Source organism: Monodelphis domestica, chromosome 3, assembly GCF_027887165.1.
Source record: "Monodelphis domestica isolate mMonDom1 chromosome 3, mMonDom1.pri, whole genome shotgun sequence".
In the NCBI taxonomy this organism is placed as follows: domain Eukaryota; kingdom Metazoa; phylum Chordata; class Mammalia; order Didelphimorphia; family Didelphidae; genus Monodelphis; species Monodelphis domestica.
In genome coordinates this window covers 79,827,196-79,844,363 of record NC_077229.1, presented here as the reverse complement: position 1 = coordinate 79,844,363, position 17,168 = coordinate 79,827,196, and the positions used below count along the sequence as shown (strand labels likewise).

The 17,168-nt window shown below is 53.5% G+C and overlaps 1 protein-coding gene across 7 annotated transcripts in view; it reads left to right on the top strand.

Annotated features, from left to right (window-relative positions):
- The window catches only part of ARHGAP45 (Rho GTPase activating protein 45), a 44,658-nt gene that overhangs the window by 19,750 nt on the left and 7,740 nt on the right, over window positions 1-17,168 (top strand). For 2 of the 7 annotated variants that reach the window (XM_007489375.2, XM_056822250.1), the window contains 16 exons: window positions 314-386; window positions 805-942; window positions 5,094-5,158; window positions 5,344-5,454; window positions 5,834-5,914; window positions 6,122-6,325; window positions 7,396-7,533; window positions 8,097-8,287; window positions 9,511-9,638; window positions 9,772-9,858; window positions 10,017-10,118; window positions 10,514-10,680; window positions 10,931-11,119; window positions 12,230-12,367; window positions 12,735-12,961; window positions 14,450-14,672. In XM_007489375.2, the coding sequence (XP_007489437.1) occupies window positions 314-386; window positions 805-942; window positions 5,094-5,158; window positions 5,344-5,454; window positions 5,834-5,914; window positions 6,122-6,325; window positions 7,396-7,533; window positions 8,097-8,287; window positions 9,511-9,638; window positions 9,772-9,858; window positions 10,017-10,118; window positions 10,514-10,680; window positions 10,931-11,119; window positions 12,230-12,367; window positions 12,735-12,961; window positions 14,450-14,672 (2,262 nt within the window). The remainder of the gene's footprint in view (window positions 1-313; window positions 387-804; window positions 943-5,093; window positions 5,159-5,343; window positions 5,455-5,833; window positions 5,915-6,121; window positions 6,326-7,395; window positions 7,534-8,096; window positions 8,288-9,510; window positions 9,639-9,771; window positions 9,859-10,016; window positions 10,119-10,513; window positions 10,681-10,930; window positions 11,120-12,229; window positions 12,368-12,734; window positions 12,962-14,449; window positions 14,673-17,168) is intronic. The other 5 variants (XM_007489380.3, XM_007489379.3, XM_007489377.3 and 2 more) reach the window with 5 other exon arrangements.

The window sequence follows — 17,168 nt, the reverse complement described above, 5'->3', positions numbered from 1 at the left end:
AGGGCCGGGGAGACCTGGCAACGCGGAACGCGGCCTGGCAGGACTGAGCTGTCCTTAGAACTGAGAAAATGAGAGAACGGCCTTCCCCGGGGTCACAGGGGTCATCGATTCGTGCCTCGAACCCAGGCCCGGGCTCTGGCTTCCCACCCATGTTGCACACGTCAATCCAATTCACACACTTCCCAGTACTGGACGAGGAGGGAGGAGACTGCTCTGCCCCCGGGTTCCTGCTGGCCTTCCAGTGTGGGTAGGTGGGGCGGGCTTGCTTTGTCCTGCCCGGTGGGCTATCTCACACGCTCTTTCTCTTCTCAAGTCCATGGAAAACCTCTACGGGGGCCTCCCAGGGCAGTGTACAGACGGCACGTCCCCCGGCACAGAGCCTTACGGTAAGCCGGCCCGGTACCGTTGGGGCGTCCGGGCTGCTGTGGGAGGGAAGATGCCAGTCCCGGGGGCCAGAGAAGCCTGGGCAGCCTGGCCCAGGCTGGGGAGAGACATCTGGTGGTCCTGTGCGGCCTCGCTTAGTCCCTTCGTCCTGGCAGCCTCCAGCTGGAGTGATCTGGGTTCAGCATGGAGGGAAAGGCAGAAGCCAGCATCTTGGGTGGGCAGAGCCCCAGCTTCTAAGCTCCTGGGGAACCCCGGCCTGAGCTCAGGAACTTGGGCTCCTTGGAACGAGGGTTACCGCGAGAAAGGAAGACTTAGCTCCGAAGGCCGGCCCGGCGCAGGCTCTCTCTGCCAGCTCGCAGACATGCCTCTGGGGAGCGGCTAGAGTGGAGGCTCCCCCTAAACCTGCTCTTCTGGATGCAGGCTCCCTGCTGGCCGAGGACGTGGACGTGGTCCTGCAGCGCTGTGAGGGGGGTGTGGATGTGGCCTTGCAGTATGCCAAGAACATCTCCAAGTACATGAAAGATCTCATCTATTACCTGGAGAAGAGGACAATGCTGGGTGAGAGCCAGTGAGGGCTGGATTCCTGTGTGCCTGGGCCGGAGGGGAAGGAAGAGGAGCACAGGGACAGGCTCAAGGAAATGTGAGAGCTAGGAAGAACCCTAGAGAATCAGAGCTGGGAGGGCCCTTAGAACAGAGAATGTCAGAGCTGGGAGGGAGCTTAGAACAGAGAATGTCAGAGCTGGGAGAGAGCTTAGAACAGAGAATGTCAGAGCTGGGAGAGACCTTAGAACAGAGAATGTCAGAGCTGGGAGGGAGCTTAGAACAGAGAATGTCAGAGCTGGGAGAGAGCTTAGAACAGAGAATGTCAGAGCTGGGAGAGACCTTAGAACAGAGAATGTCAGAGCTGGGAGGGAGCTTAGAACAGAGAATGTCAGAGCTGGGAGAGTCCTTAGAACAGAGAATGTCAGAGCTGGGAGAGAGCTTAGAACAGAGAATGTCAGAGCTGGGAGAGACCTTAGAACAGAGAATGTCAGAGCTGGGAGAGAGCTTAGAACAGAGAATGTCAGAGCTGGGAGAGACCTTAGAACAGAGAATGTCAGAGCTGGGAGGGAGCTTAGAACAGAGAATGTCAGAGCTGGGAGAGAGCTTAGAACAGAGAATGTCAGAGCTGGGAGAGACCTTAGAACAGAGAATGTCAGAGCTGGGAGGGAGCTTAGAACAGAGAATGTCAGAGCTGGGAGAGACCTCAGAGCAGAGAACGTCAGAGCTGGGAGAGACCTTAGAACAAAGAATGTCAGAGCTGGGAGGACCCTTAGGACAGAGAATGTCAGACCTGGGAGGAGCTTAGAACAGAGAATGTCAGAGCTGGGAGAGACCTTAGAACAGAGAATGTCAGAGCTGGGAGAGAGCTTAGAACAGAGAATGTCAGAGCTGGGAGAGACCTTAGAACAGAGAATGTCAGAGCTGGGAGGGAGCTTAGAACAGAGAATGTCAGAGCTGGGAGGGAGCTTAGAACAGAGAATGTCAGAGCTGGGAGGGAACTTAGAACAGAGAATGTCAGAGCTGGGAGGGACCTTAGAACAGAGAATGTCAGAGCTGGGAGGGAGCTTAGAACAGAGAATGTCAGAGCTGGGAGGGAGCTTAGAACAGAGAATGTCAGAGCTGGGAGGGCCCTTAGAACAGAGAATGTCAGAGGTGGGAGAGAGCTTAGAACAGAGAATGTCAGAGCTGGGAGAGACCTTAGAACAGAGACAGTCAGAGCTGGGAGAGACCTTAGAACAGAGACTGTCAGAGCTGGGAGAGCCCTTAGAACAGAGAATGTCAGAGGTGGGAGAGAGCTTTGAACAGAGAATGTCAGAGCTGGGAGGGAGCTTAGAACAGAGAATGTCAGAGGTGGGAGGGAGCTTAGAACAGAGAATGTCAGAGCTGGGAGAGACCTTAGAACAGAGAATGTCAGAGCAGGGAGAGCCCTTAGAACAGAGAATGTCAGAGGTGGGAGGGAGCTTAGAACAGAGAATGTCAGAGCTGGGAGGGAGCTTAGAACAGAGAATGTCAGAGCTGGGAGGGAGCTTAGAACAGAGAATGTCAGAGCTGGGAGAGCCCTTAGAACAGAGAATGTCAGAGGTGGGAGAGAGCTTAGAACAGAGAATGTCAGAGCTGGGAGGGAGCTTAGAACAGAGAATGTCAGAGGTGGGAGAGAGCTTAGAACAGAGAATGTCAGAGCTGGGAGGGAGCTTAGAACAGAGAATGTCAGAGCTGGGAGGGAGCTTAGAACAGAGAATGTCAGAGCTGGGAGGGAGCTTAGAACAGAGAATGTCAGAGCTGGGAGGACCCTTAGAACAGAGACTGTCAGAGCTGGGAGGACCCTTAGAACAGAGAATGTCAGAGCTGGGAGGGAACTTAGAACAGAGAATGTCAGAGCTGGGAGGGAGCTTAGAACAGAGAATGTCAGAGCTGGGAGGGAGCTTAGAACAGAGAATGTCAGAGCTGGGAGGGAGCTTAGAACAGAGAATGTCAGAGCTGGGAGAGACCTTAGAACAGAGAATGTCAGAGCTGGGAGGGAGCTTAGAACAGAGAATGTCAGAGCTGGGAGCGAGCTTAGAACAGAGAATGTCAGAGCTGGGAGGACCCTTAGAACAGAGACTGTCAGAGCTGGGAGGACCCTTAGAACAGAGACTGTCAGAGCTGGGAGGACCCTTAGAACAGAGACTGTCAGAGCTGGGAGGACCCTTAGAACAGAGAATGTCAGAGCTGGGAGAGACCTTAGAACAGAGAATGTCAGAGCTGGGAGGGAGCTTAGAACAGAGAATGTCAGAGGTGGGAGAGTCCTTAGAACAGAGAATGTCAGAGAACAGAGAATGTCAGAGCTGGGAGGGAGCTTAGAACAGAGAATGTCAGAGGTGGGAGAGTCCTTAGAACAGAGAATGTCAGAGAACAGAGAATGTCAGAGCTGGGAGAGACCTTAGAACAGAGAATGTCAGAGCTGGGAGAGACTTTAGAACAGAGAATGTCAGAGCTGGGAGGGAGCTTAGAACAGAGAATGTCAGAGCTGGGAGGGAGCTTAGAACAGAGAATGTCAGAGCTGGGAGGAGCTTAGAACAGAGAATGTCAGAGCTGGGAGGGAGCTTAGAACAGAGAATGTCAGAGCTGGGAGGGAGCTTAGAACAGAGAATGTCAGAGGTGGGAGAGAGCTTTGAACAGAGAATGTCAGAGCTGGGAGAGACCTTAGAACAGAGAATGTCAGAGCTGGGAGGGAGCTTAGAACAGAGAATGTCAGAGAACAGAGAATGTCAGAGCTGGGAGAGACCTTAGAACAGAGAATGTCAGAGCTGGGAGGGAGCTTAGAACAGAGAATGTCAGAGGTGGGAGAGTCCTTAGAACAGAGAATGTCAGAGAACAGAGAATGTCAGAGCTGGGAGAGACCTTAGAACAGAGAATGTCAGAGCTGGGAGAGACTTTAGAACAGAGAATGTCAGAGCTGGGAGGGAGCTTAGAACAGAGAATGTCAGAGCTGGGAGGGAGCTTAGAACAGAGAATGTCAGAGCTGGGAGAGACCTTAAGACAGAGAATGTCAGAGAACAGAGAATGTCAGAGCTGGGAGAGACCTTAGAACAGAGAATGTCAGAGCTGGAAGAGCCCTTAGAACAGAGAATGTCAGAGCTGGGAGGGAGCTTAGAACAGAGAATGTCAGAGCTGGGAGGACCTTAGAACAGAGAATGTCAGAGCTGGGAGAGACCCTACAAGAATGTGTAGTTCCAGTTCCATTATTTTATAATTGAAGAAACTGAGTGCCAGAGAGAGTATGAGTTGGCCAAGGCCACAGAGAGGGTGTTATGGCCTCAGAGCCCTCAATCCAGTGTCTAATAAGGAAGGTCAAGTTCTAAGACACTTGAAGAAAAGAAGAGATTGGTTTGGCTGTTTGGGAGGTCAGGTAGGAGCTTGGAGAACTGGTGGCATTTGGAAGATGGGCAGAGGTCCAAGGTAGGAGATCCCTCCTTCCAAGATAGGGTATGGGGATGCTGAAGTGACCAACATTCATTTTTTTTAAAAGAACTCTGCTCTTTCCCTCAGTCATGGACAGAGGCATAGTTAGGAGACCTGGATTCAAATTCTGGCTTTCCTTTTCCTCCCAATATATCCTTGAAACAATCCTGAGGGACTTAGGAGAAGGAACTCTCTCCACGTCCAAAGAAAGAACTGTGGAAGTAGAAACACAGAAGAAAAACATTTGATCAATCATGAAGTTCGATGGGGATGTAATTGGGGGTTTTGACTTTAAACGATCATTCTGTTACAAATATCAATAATATGGAAATAGGTCTTGATCAAATGACACATGTTAAACCCAGTGGAATTGCTCCTTGGCTACAGGAGGGGGTGGGAGGAGGGGGGGGAAGATTATGGTTCATGTAACCATGGAAAAATATTCTTAATTAATGAATTTTAAAAAGAAACAATATGTCCTTGGGCCAGATTAAATTACCCGTCTTGCCAAAGTTTCCTCCTGAGAAATGGGGGGTTTGATGAGGTGATCTTTAGAATTCCAGCTCTGAACCCTCTATTCTGAGGACTGACATCCAGCAGCTCCAGTTCCAAGTGACTCTGGAAGTAAAATCCCAACAAAGACAGATTTGCTTGGCCCTGGAGCCGTTGGGTAGGCCAGCCTCAGGTGCCCAATAGTGACGTCCTGTCTCCTTGTCCTTGCCCAGAGATGGAGTTTGCCAAAGGTCTGCAGAAGATAGTCAACAGCTGCAAACAGACAATCACCCAGGAGGTGAGCAGACACCCCCACTCCCCACCCCAGAGCAAAGGATGGGGATGGGACATCTGCTAGGGAGCTGGGTCTGTGAGGGGAGTGGGCTGACTCTGGAGACAGTGGGGGCGGGGTGGCCTGGGCTGGATGGGAGGGGGAGGATGAGAAGGGGGCCTCCTGGGTGACTGGGTCCCTTCTTTCTGCAGCCCCACATGCCTTTCCTGTCCATCTATTCCCTGGCCCTAGAACAGGACATGGAGTTTAGCCATGGGATGCTGCAAGTGGTGGCTACTCTGCAGAACCAGACCTTTATGCAGGTGGGAGTCTCTCCAGCTCCTTCCCCATGCCTCTTCCTCTCCCTCCCCTTCCTCCTCAGGCCGTGGACTTTGGAATTGAATCTTGGGGGTTGTGCCCAGTCTGGGAGTGAGCTCAGGTGGGGGGCACCGTCTTAGAAGTCACCTTTCTGGAGCTGCTTCTGTGGTGGTACAGGTGTGCCCCAATCATCAGAGACGCCAGGTGTCTGGGGATAGAAGATGGCTTCTGGGGTGGGGAGCAAGGTTGACCTGAGGCCTTAGCAGGTGGAAGCCGGCCACAGGTCACTCTGCTACTAGGCCAGCCCCTCCCTGACCCTCCACGGCCTCAGGAGCTCCCCTTGGGGCTCTCCCACCCCACCTACAGGTGTCTCTTCCTCCCTAGCCCCTGACTCTGAGGCGTCTAGAGCACGAAAAGAAGAGGAAGGAAATCAAAGACCAGTGGCATCGGGCACAGAGGAAGCTGGTAGGAAGGAACCTTGGTGTGCCGGGGGAGAGGGAGGAAGCTAGAAGCTCCATGATGAATGGAACTGGGTCCCCTTGGAGGTGCCTTCTGCTTTGGGGGGGTTGGGGACTGGTGCCCCCTTTTTGCCCAGACGGCCTCGTGGCTGCCATCCCTCCGGCCCACTCACTCCTGCCCAGGAGTGTTAAAGGCGCTTCTCTCCCTCTTTAGCAAGAAGCAGAGACCAACCTTCGAAAGGCAAAGCAGACGTACATGCAGCGCTGCGAGGAGCATGAGAAGGCCCAGTACCTGACTGTCAAGGCCGAGGAGGAGCAGAGCGGCAGTGGCGGGGCTGGCACAGGTGGTGGGGCGAGCACTGCTGCCACGAAGGCCCTAGACAAAAAGAGGCGGTCGGAGGAAGAGGCCAAGAATAAGGTGACCAGGGCCAGAAAAGAAGAAGGGGAAGGAGCCTGGGGTGCTTCCTTCCTTCCTTCCTTCCCTGTCAGCCCTCTGGGGAGCCTGCAGATGAGGAGACTTGGGGGAGCTGGATGAGGACGCTGACAGCAAGGGGAAAGATGGGAGGAGCAGAGATTCAACAGGCTCTCAATGAACATTTGTCAAGTGTCTCCAAAGACCGGGGCGAGGAGATACCATTGTCAGGAAGACCGAGTTAGAATTCCTGCCTCAGACATTTACTAGCTGCGTGACTCTGGGATTCCCCGAAATGCTAACACGCCTCTAGAGAATACTTGGCTTGGTTGTCTTTTAAGAAACGTACTCATTTTGGTTTACATTTTATTTTTTAAATTACACATAAAAACCATTTTTGCAGATTATTTTGACATTTTGCGAATCAGATTCCTTGCTTCCTTTCTTGCCCCAAGACAGTAAATAGTCTGATAGTGATATCAATTCTCGCAATATATATTTCTGTATTCTTCATGTCGTGACTAAAGATACACCACATATACAATAAAAAACCCAAGAAGGAAGTAAAGTGAAGGCAGCTGAGCTTTGGTTTAGTAGTTTGCTAGCATGGCTTGGAGACCTCCCCAACCTGCTTGTCTTTGTGAGAGACTCCATGGTAGGAGGGAGAGCAAGTCAGGAAGACTTGGGTTCGAATGTTATTTCAGGCACCTACTAGCTTTGTGACTCGGGCAAATGTGGGTCTGTCTCCTCACCTGTAAAATGAGATGGTTGTGGGAACTTACATGGCTCGAGCACTTGGTTTGGAATCAGGAAGAGAATCTTTCCGAGTTCAAATCCAGCCTCACACACTAGTTGTGAGACCGACCATGGGCTTAGGTCCAGCCTCCAGCTCTAAATCTTGGGCTCTTTCCAGAGTGGTCATGGCCTCTCCTGTCCCTGGGATGGGTGCTATGTGGCCGTGCTGAGCAGGTACACTCCAGCAGGGCTTCCTCGAGGGGTTCTGGGGAACGGAGTCCCCTGCAGGCTGTGTTGGGTCCCTGGCGAGGGTTCGTTTACTCCTCTCTCCCGCTGCCCAGGCAGAGGAGGCCATGGCCACGTACCGCACCTGCATTGCCGATGCCAAAACGCAGAAGCAGGAGCTGGAGGATGTGAAGGTGAACGCTTTACGCCAGATCCAGGAGGTCATAAAGCAGAGTGACCAGATTATCAAGTCGGTGAGTCCCACCAGCCCCTGGTGAGGGGCAGAGAGGAGCGTCCCAGCGCCAGACAGACCCTAGAGGACAGGGGCTGCCATGCTTGTCATCCATTCTCTGGATTCCTTTTTTCTAAACCCTCACCCCCTGACTCAGTATGAATCCTAAGACAGAAGAGCAGCATGGGTTAGACAGTGGGAGTTGAGTGATTTGTCCAGGGTCACACAGCTAGGACAAATCTGAGGCCAGATTTGAACCCAGGACTTCCCTGACTCCATGCCTAGTGCTCCATCCACTGCACTACCTTGCTCCTCTGTCGATTTTCTTTTTAATTTTTAGTCTTTGCTTCGCCAGTCACTGTGCCAGGCCCCTAGGAGCTTAATAAATAATTAGGCACTTAATAAAGGCTTGGCTGGTTCTCTGTGCCTGGACACATCCCTGACTGTCACCTTGCATGTTTGTGCTGCTCCCTGGGTCCGTGTCCATCGTCGTCGTCTCCCCTTCCATCCCCGCCCCCCAGCCTGTGTCGGGGCTTCTACCCCTCAAGGCCAAATGATGATGTCTCTCCATCCTGGACCCTACAGGCCACCATCTCCTACTACCAGACCATGCACATGCAGACGGCCCCGCTCCCCGTCTACTTCCAGACCATGTGTGAGAGCAGCAAGCTCTATGACCCGGGGCAGCAGTACGCCTCCCACGTGCGGCAGCTGCAGCGGGATGTGGAGCCGGACACTCACTACGACTTCGAGCCCTACGTGTCCCACAACACCTGGTACGGCCCCTGGGGGGGCCCGCAGGCTCTCTCAGCTCCATGGGCCCAGGCCCTGTTTGCAGAAGGGAGCTCCTAATCACAGACTTCCCGCTTCCTTCCTTTCTTTTTTAAACCCTTACTTTCCACCTTAGCAACAACTCTAAGAGGAAAGGCAAGGGCTAGGCAAACTTGGTTAAGTGACTTCCCCCAGGTCACTCAGCTAGGAAGTGTCTGAGGCCAAATTCAAACCCAGGTCCTCCTGACTCTAACCCTGGTACTCTAATTTTGCCATCTAGATGTCCCCCACATTCATGCTTTTAAATGCAGAAAATAAAAAGTATAGGATTACACCGGAAAATCAGTTCTATGGAAATATATAGCCATCAATATATGCTTTTTTTTTTTAATTAAAAAAAAGCACTTTCAAACCCAAAACAAAGGAAAGAACATGCCTGTGGAAAACAATTTCCTTCTGTGTTTTGTGTTGTTTTCTTAAACAAAAAACACAGGAAACTTACTTTTTTCAATCACTCTGATCAGGCTTATAAATTGAGAGTGATCAAGCATGTGCTCTAAAGTGGGGGGGGGGGCACCCAGCAAATCCAGGGAGTGGCTTTGTTATCATTCATCAGTGAAGTTAAAAACAAACAATAAAAAAATAAAAACTGCCATACAATTGGTTCTTAAATATCATCATGAAAATACAATTCTATATGTATGTATATATCTCACAGATGATATATTTGCTGTTTTCTTGGGCTATTGATTTCCCTTCTTGGGCCTTCAATTTGTCTTTTCTATGAAATGGGAAGGTGGGACTTGTCCTGGTCCATCAGCTCAGTCCTGTTCTCATCCACATTCCATTTTTTTTTCATTTAATTTTTTTTGGACCTCTACCTTCCATCTTAGAATCAATACTGTGTATTGGTTCCATGGCAGAGAAGTGGTAAGGGCCATGCAATGGGGGTGAAGTGACTTGCCCAGGGTCACACAGCGAGGAAGTGTCTGAGGCCAGATTTGAAGCTAGGACCTTCCATCTCCAGGTCTGGCTCTATCCACTGAGCCACCAAGCTGCTCCCCACATTCCATTTTCTAAGCTCCCTTTGGCCCTTTTGGAATTCTGGGTTCTGAGTCTGGCCCAATGTACTGGGGTCCACGTTGGAAAGGCTTTTCCTGCTCTGACCATCTCCAAGTCTGGGCCTGCCCTCCCCATGAGTGTAAGCCCTCTTGCATTCTCTGTTCAGGTCACCCTTAGTCCGGGCGAGGAAGTCCAGCTTTGGCGCCAGTGATGCCAGTGGAGGGACAGAGGGTGCTGGGCCTCACCGTGAGGGAGGAGGCCCCGATGGAGGGGCTATGCCCAAGGACCATCGAGGTGAGACTGGGACTCCCAGCTGTGGCTGTGGGAGCCAGGTCCCACCTGAAAATCCCTGGGTGGCTTAAGGTTGAGGGGGCTGGGGCAGGGGTGGTGGGGTCCCCCATCCCTCATGGGCACGGCTCCTTTCCAGGCAGTCGGGGCCACCAGGTCCATAAATCATGGCCCATCTCTGTGACAGATTCTGATAGCAGCTCGGACCCCAGTGCCACGGGTGCAGGTAATGCCTGAGATCTCCTCTTCTAGCTGGGAGGTGGGATGGGGTTTCTCTTCTGTCTGCTTTGAATGGGCCTCATTCCCCCAGCCCATCTCCCAAAGCCCCAAGGGGGCATCCTCAAACCCAGGCCTCATAGGTCATGCAAACTGGGGGGTCCCTAGCAGGAGACTTCCAGAAGATGGAGCGCACCTCATCCAGTGGCACCATGTCATCCAATGAGGAGCTGACTGAAAAGGAGGGCCCCTCATCCACGTTGGAGCAGAGTATGTGAGCCCCTACATGGGGGATTGGGGGGATGGGTTCTGGCACTTGGGCGAGGAGGGCAGGCTTCTCCTCTGTGACTGCCCCCTGACCAAGGCATAGCCTTGGTGTCAGAAAGCCTGGCTCTGGGAACTAGAGGCGTAGTGACCCTGGCCCAGTCCTTGCAGCGGGCTCTCCTGATTATGTCAGTCAGTCAGTCACCTCTGGCCCTTCGTGGTCCTCCTTTTCTTGGCGAAGGTGCTGGGAGCCGGGTGGAGCGGTGGATAGTGCCGGGCCTGAGGTAGGGCAGAAGCCCCTCGTGCGTTCACACCTGGCCAGGGACGCTTTCCCGCCCGGTCTCTGCTTCCTCTTGGAGGCCTCAGAGTCCTTGGCACTGACGTGCCTCTGGCTCCCTCAGCAGACCTCAATGGCATCTCCCCCGAGCTCCCGGTACCCACCGGCCCCTTCCGGAACGTGGGGCTCTCCAAGGCCGCCCAGACACACCGACTCCGCAAGCTGCGCACTCCGTCCAAGTGCCGCGAATGCAACAGCTACGTCTACTTCCAGGGAGCTGAGTGCGAGGAGGTGCTGCTCGCGGGGGCCTTGGAAGGGGAGGGGGCTTCCTCTCAGGGGAGACACCTGGCTGCTGCTCAGTGCTGGGTCAGGGGGAGAGGGGAGGGGCAGCGACCCGGGGGTCGAGGTCACGTGATCACAAGACCATTCCTCGGGGTTGTGGGTAACAGTCCCGCCCTCGCACCACACCCCCGCCCCGCCTTGGCGCTCTACTCGGGCGGGGCGGGGCATGACAGCAGCAGTGTCCCTTCTGTGTCCCCAGTGCTGCCTGGCGTGCCACAAGAAGTGCCTGGAGACTCTGGCCATCCAGTGCGGCCACAAGAAGCTTCAGGGCAAACTCCAGCTGTTCGGCCAAGACTTCCAGAAGGCAGCGCTGGGTACTGCGGACGGTGTCCCCTTCATCATCAAGAAATGCCTATCCGAGATCGAGAGGCGGGCGCTGCGGACCAAGGTGCGGCCCGCGGGGCGGGGCTCGGCCCCAGGGGTGGGGCCACAGGACGGGAGAAGGGTGCCTGATGGAGGCCCTGGCTGCCACTGGGGCCTCAGAGACGCGACTTTCAGCGGGAAACCCGGCCCCAGTGTGGGTTAGTTACATGAACAAAAGAGTGGCTCAGTTTCTTCCCCTGTAAAAGGGGCTGATGATGCCGGGAAGAAAGCACTATTTTCTCTCTGGATTCTCACAGCTAACCCTGAGGGATAGGTCCTCTTCTTATCCCCACTTTACAGATGAGGAAACTGAGGCAGAAAGGTGATGCAACTTGCCCACTAACAAGTGTCTGAGGTTGGATTTGAACTCAGGAAGGAGTCCTCCTGACTTCAGCCCTACGGGCATACTGGGCTTGGGCTCTAATCCTTGCCCCTTGTGAGGGGTGATGCCAGATGGGGCTTCCTGGGCCTCAAATCCTTATCTCTAAGTGGGAGTGACTGCCGGGAAAAGCACTTGGAAAGCCTTCAAGTAAATCTAATAATAAAACAGTAAAAAACCCAACAGGGACAATAATCTTGTTAACTAATTATACAAGAATAGATGGTAATTGTTGGCATTATCACGGTCCTTCCCTACAAACGGATGGATGGAGCACCCATCTAACCAGAGTCTTAGAAAGGGAGGCAACACAGGAGGGTGCTGGTAGTGGAGGTCCTGGGTTCCAGTCCTGGGCTTCTCTCCATGACGTTGAGCAGGTTAGCCTCCCTGAGCCTCAGTTTTGTCATGGGGTGCCGGTCCTCTGAGGATGAGCCCGGCCAAGCTCAGGCCCCTTGTGTTAACAGACAGAGATGAGGGCCCCGGACGCCTCCAGGACCTTCTGGGCCAGAGGGGCCTCCAGGAACGGTGGCCTTGAACCTCCTTGTTTTACAAGTGGGAACGGAGACCCGATGTTGCAGATGTTGGGCCTTGCCTGTATGACCAAAGCTGGGATTCAAACCTGGGTCTTTGGACTCTGAGCTCTGGCCTTGGCCTCCTTTCCACTGCCCCGGCTCTAGGCCTCTCTGGGGGAGCGGGAAGAGCAGCCTCACTTCCAGGATTCCCGACTTCCAACGTCATGCGCTCTGCTCTTTACAGGGCATCTATCGAGTCAATGGGGTGAAGACCCGAGTGGAGAAGCTCTGCCAGGCCTTTGAGAATGGCAAAGAACTGGTGGAGCTGTCGCAGGCCTCCCCCCACGACATCAGCAACGTCCTGAAGCTCTACCTCCGCCAGGTGAGCCTTGTACAGGGCAGCGCCTTCCCTGCCACTTAAGCTCCTCCCCTCCCTGGGCTTGTGCCAGGCTGAGGCTGCCTGCCAGGGGGTGGCTCAGCGGACAGAGGACAGCAATTCTCCGAGGCCCCCGAGCTCCCGTTTCCTCCTGGGCTCAGAGCTTTGTGTGCCCGCTATGCCTGGGCTGTCAGGGGGGTCAGGCTCCTCATGCACCAGAGAAAAGGGAATCCCATTGCCAAAGTGGGATGACAAGGCGGGGTGCAGGCCCTGCACCCCAGAAGCTGTGCCCCGGGGCCGAGCCGAGACCCTGCGGGGGCGAGGAAGGGTCACGGGAGCCAGGGTGACCCGCGTGCCTCCCCGGTCCCCACAGCTGCCCGAGCCCATCATCTCATTCCGCCTTTATCACGAGCTCATGGGGCTGGCCAAGGAGAGCCTGCAGGCTGAGGCCGAAGCCAAGGCGACCCGGGGCCGAGGGGACGGCGGCAAAGACAAGGAGCGGGACGCCGAGGCCATGGCCGGCAGGCTGCGGGACCTGCTGAAGGAGCTGCCCCAGGAGAACAGGGCCACGCTGCAGTACCTCATCCGGCACCTTCGGAGGTATGGGGAGGGGCAGCTGGGGGCTCTCTGGCTAACAGAGGGAGAAGGGAGCACTTCTGTTCCCCGGGGGCACCCCATTCCTTGGAGTCCAGGACCTGGGGCAGGGGGAATGTCTACTCACAACATTTTTTCAATTGACAAAAGTCCATTTTCCCTTTCTTTCCGCTTCCTTCCTCATTGCAAAAAAAAAAAGAGGGAAGCGGGGGCGGGGAGGGGGCAAGTGGCTCATTAGATTGAGAGCCAGGTCTAGAGACAGGAGGTCCTGGGTTCAAATTTGACCTCAGACATTGCCTAGCCCTTACCATTCTTTTGCCTTGGATTTGAGAGACAGAGACAAAGAGAGACAGAGATGGGGGGGGATGGAGAAAGGGGGGGAGGGAAGGAAGGAAGGAAATCTATAACAAATATGTATCGTCAGGCAAAGCATTCCCCATTGGCCACGTCCAAACCCTCCGTGTCTCACTGATGCTCTCCCGAGTGCAGTCACATCTGTCGGGCCCATCAGGACTCCTTGGGTCACTGGGCTGCTCAGAGTTCTTACGGCTCTGAGATGTTGTTATGCTATGAATTGGCCCCGCAGCAGCCCTGCTTTTGAGCCTTATTCTGGCCCCTTATTAGCTCTGGGAGCTGGGGCAAGTCAGTGAGCCCCCCGCGAAGGGGGCTGGCTGAGACGCGTTGACCTGAAGGGCCTCCAGCCTGCGGCTCGGGGGACACAGTGGTAATAAAGCGCCGTGGGGTCCCGTGCCGGCTGCCCGTGAGCTGCAGAAGGAGATCTCGCTGTCAGTACGGCTGAACGTTAACATTCGCCAAATGTGGGAACTTCATCATTTCTCTGTTGAGAGGAGCTAATTGACCCAATTGCCTGTCCCGTGAATTGTTGATCATCAGGAACAAACAGTATCCTGCGCCATTACATTGATGCAACCTAATGATGTGTCACTAGTAAATGTCAACATTCATACAATCGGTTAATGTTAGGCCACGTTCTGACGTCAGGGAGCCCCCGGCTTCACGCTCCCCTCCAAAAGCCGTCAGCGGTCTGGGGGACTCCTGGGGGACGTGCTTCCCCCTCGGTCCCAGACCTCTGGCAACAGACTGCTGTGAAGGTCACGTAAACTAGGCAAAGCTTTTGGTGCGGCTTAAAACCCTCTCCCAGAGTTATCATACAGTGGGCACAGCATCCGATCTGGAGCTAGGAAGGCTTGAGTTCAAATCCTGCCTTAGACACTTCTTAGCTGTGCAGTCCTCAGCAAATCACTTAACCCTGTTTGCCTCAGTTTCTGCATCTGTAAAATAAACTGGAGAAAGAAATGGCAGGTCGCTCCAGTGTCTCTGCCAAGAAAATCCCAAGTGGGGTCATGAAGAGCAGGGCACAATGAAGTAACTGAACAACAGAAGGGTTCTCTTGCAGAAAATTCAACCCAGCCCTTATACTGCTTATAGAACATGTCCAACACTATTATTAATGGGTGGCCTCCCCCGGGGCAGGATTGTGGAGGTGGAACAGGACAACAAGATGACTCCGGGCAACCTGGGCATCGTCTTTGGGCCGACTCTCCTCCGCCCGCGGCCCACCGAGGCCACCGTGTCTCTCTCCTCCCTGGTGGATTACCCGCACCAGGCCCGAATCGTGGAGACCCTCATCTCCTTCTACCACATCATCTTCGAGATCCCAGCGGGGGACCTGCAGGAAGAGAGCCCCAGCAACGAGGTGGGTGTGCACGAGGGAAGGCCAGGGCCCCTGAGGGGGAGGCGCCAGGCCGCAGCTGGACGGACGCCTTCTCTCTGCAGAGCAGGTCACATAGTGGCCACCCGTGTGCAGCCGCAACAGAGATTGAGCTTTAGTAGGAGCCCCAGTGTGGATTCATATCAAACATACTGACCGTGCACGGTACATATTGACGTGAAATAGCTGGCACGATAGATTCTGCTATACTACCAATAATTCAGAACAAAGAGCATGCTGCTATTGTCTTAATCATATCTAATTAATAGACATTGACATTAATAGAATCGGTTAATATTAGCCATAGTGAAGAGAAAGCCTTGTTTTTGTAGCAGTTCCAAGCTTATAACGTGCTTCCCCCACAGTCACCCTGAGAGGTCCTGCCTTTCTTAATCCCTTTCTACAGATAAAGACACTGAAGCTACCCCCAAGGACAGTTAGAGGGAGTTGCCTGTGATCACAAGGCTAGGAAGTGTTGGAGTCAGAATCTGAATTCAGGTCTCCTGATTCTCAGCTCCCCACTTTCCCCACTGACTCGGGACCCAGAGAGGTCGTCCTGTCCTTCCCTGGGGGCCAGGGATCCTCCCGAAACCTTCCCAGAGCCTCAGAGTAGAGACCAAGGAAGAGCCAGCAGCCGGGGGGGGGGGGGGACTTTTATTGGCTTCTGCCATCCCCAGCTTGTCCCCAAGGCATGTCAGATGTTTGGAGATCCTAACCCTGGTGTGCCATGTTGGAAATCCTGTTAACTCTGTAAGTGTATGTGAGAGAGAGACAGAGATAGAGAGGAAGACAGAGACAGAGAGGAAGAGAGAGAGAGAGAGAGAGAGGGAGAGAGACAGAGACAGAGAGGGAGAGAGAAACAGAGAGAGGGAGACAGAGAGAGAGGGAGAGACAGAGACAGAGAGGGAGGGAGGGAGAGAGACAGAGAGAGGGAGAGACAGAGAGGGAGAGACAGGGAGAGAGAAACAGAGAGAGGGAGACAGAGACAGAGGGAGACAGAGACAGAGGGGGGGGAGAGCGGGAGAGGGGAGAGAGAGGGAGGGGGGAGAGGGAGAGAAAGAGACAGAGAGAGAGACAGAGAGGGAGAGAGACAGAGAGAGAAGGGGAGAGGGGGGAGAGAGAGGGAGAGGGGGGAGAGGGAAAGAGAGACAGAGAGAGAGGGAGGGAGAGAGAGGGAGGGAGAGAGAGAGACAGAAAGAGAGAGAGACAGAGAGGGAGAGAGAGAGAGAGGGGAAGAGAGAGACAGAGAGAGAGGGGGAGAGGGGAGAGAGAGACAGAGGGGGGGGAGAGCGGGAGAGGGGAGAGAGAGGGAGGGGGGAGAGGGAGAGAGAGGGAGGGGGGAGAAGGAGAGGGAGGGAGAGGGGGGGAGGGAGAGAGAGGCAGAAGGAGAGAGGAAGAGAAAAAGAGACAGATAGAGAGGGAGAGAGACCGACAAATAGAGACAGGGGGAGAGAGAGACAGAGACAGAGAGGGAGAAAGAGACAGTGGGAGAGGAAGGGAAAGAGAGGATTCATTTGGGCATTCTGCAAAAGGTAGGATCATTTAACAAGGTTATTGTTTAGTACAATAGTGAGAACGGAAGCCTGGGGTTTGAGTCCTAGAGGCCCATTCTGCTACTTAAGCCAGTGACTGAGGGCTAGTTGATTCAGCCACACTTACTAGCTGGGTGTCCTTGGGCAAAGTCACACAACCTGTCTGCCCCAGTTTTCCTAACTGTAAAATGGGAATAATGATGGCACCTATCTCCAAGGGTGGGTGTGAGGATCAGATGAGCTACTATTTGTAAAGCACTGGCTTTTACATAGGAAACACTTCTTTTGTTCCCCTGAGCCTCAGTTTGTCTCATCTGTTTATAAGTTAGAGTGGCTAGAACACTTATGGATAAATCCCGTTTGTAATAAAAAATATTTTTAAATTGGGATAGACTGAGACACAGAGTTCTGAGTATGATCAATTTATTAGGAAACACAAATTTACTAATAAATAGAATCTCAGCTTCCCCAGCAAAGCTAAGACTCCAAAGTGGGGAATAGCTTCCCCTTTTATAGGCTTTAGGGAGGTGCAGAACAGAGAACAAGACTTGGGGTGGGGACAAACACTGATTGGTGAGAAATTAGGAACGAGGAGCTAAAAACTGTTCCTCTCCTCCCCACCCCTCACCCCCTGGGACTAAGAAGGGTTCACTGTTTGAGTCTACCTGGGAGGTTAGAGATGGGACCAGAGTTCTTTGGATAATGAATCAGACATCCTTCAAGGGTAACAAGTTTCCTTGGCACAAGAATAGAACAAGGATTAGCAGGAGAACTGGATTTCTAAACTTAACTCATCATAGGCCAGCTGAATTCAGAAGCAAGTTAGAGACAAAGAATCATGACTTAGGCACAGCTCAGTGGGTTGAGAGCCAGGTCCAGAGATTCCAGGAGGTCCTGGGTTCAAATTTGGCCTCAGACACTTCCTAGCTGTGTGACCCTGAACAAGTCA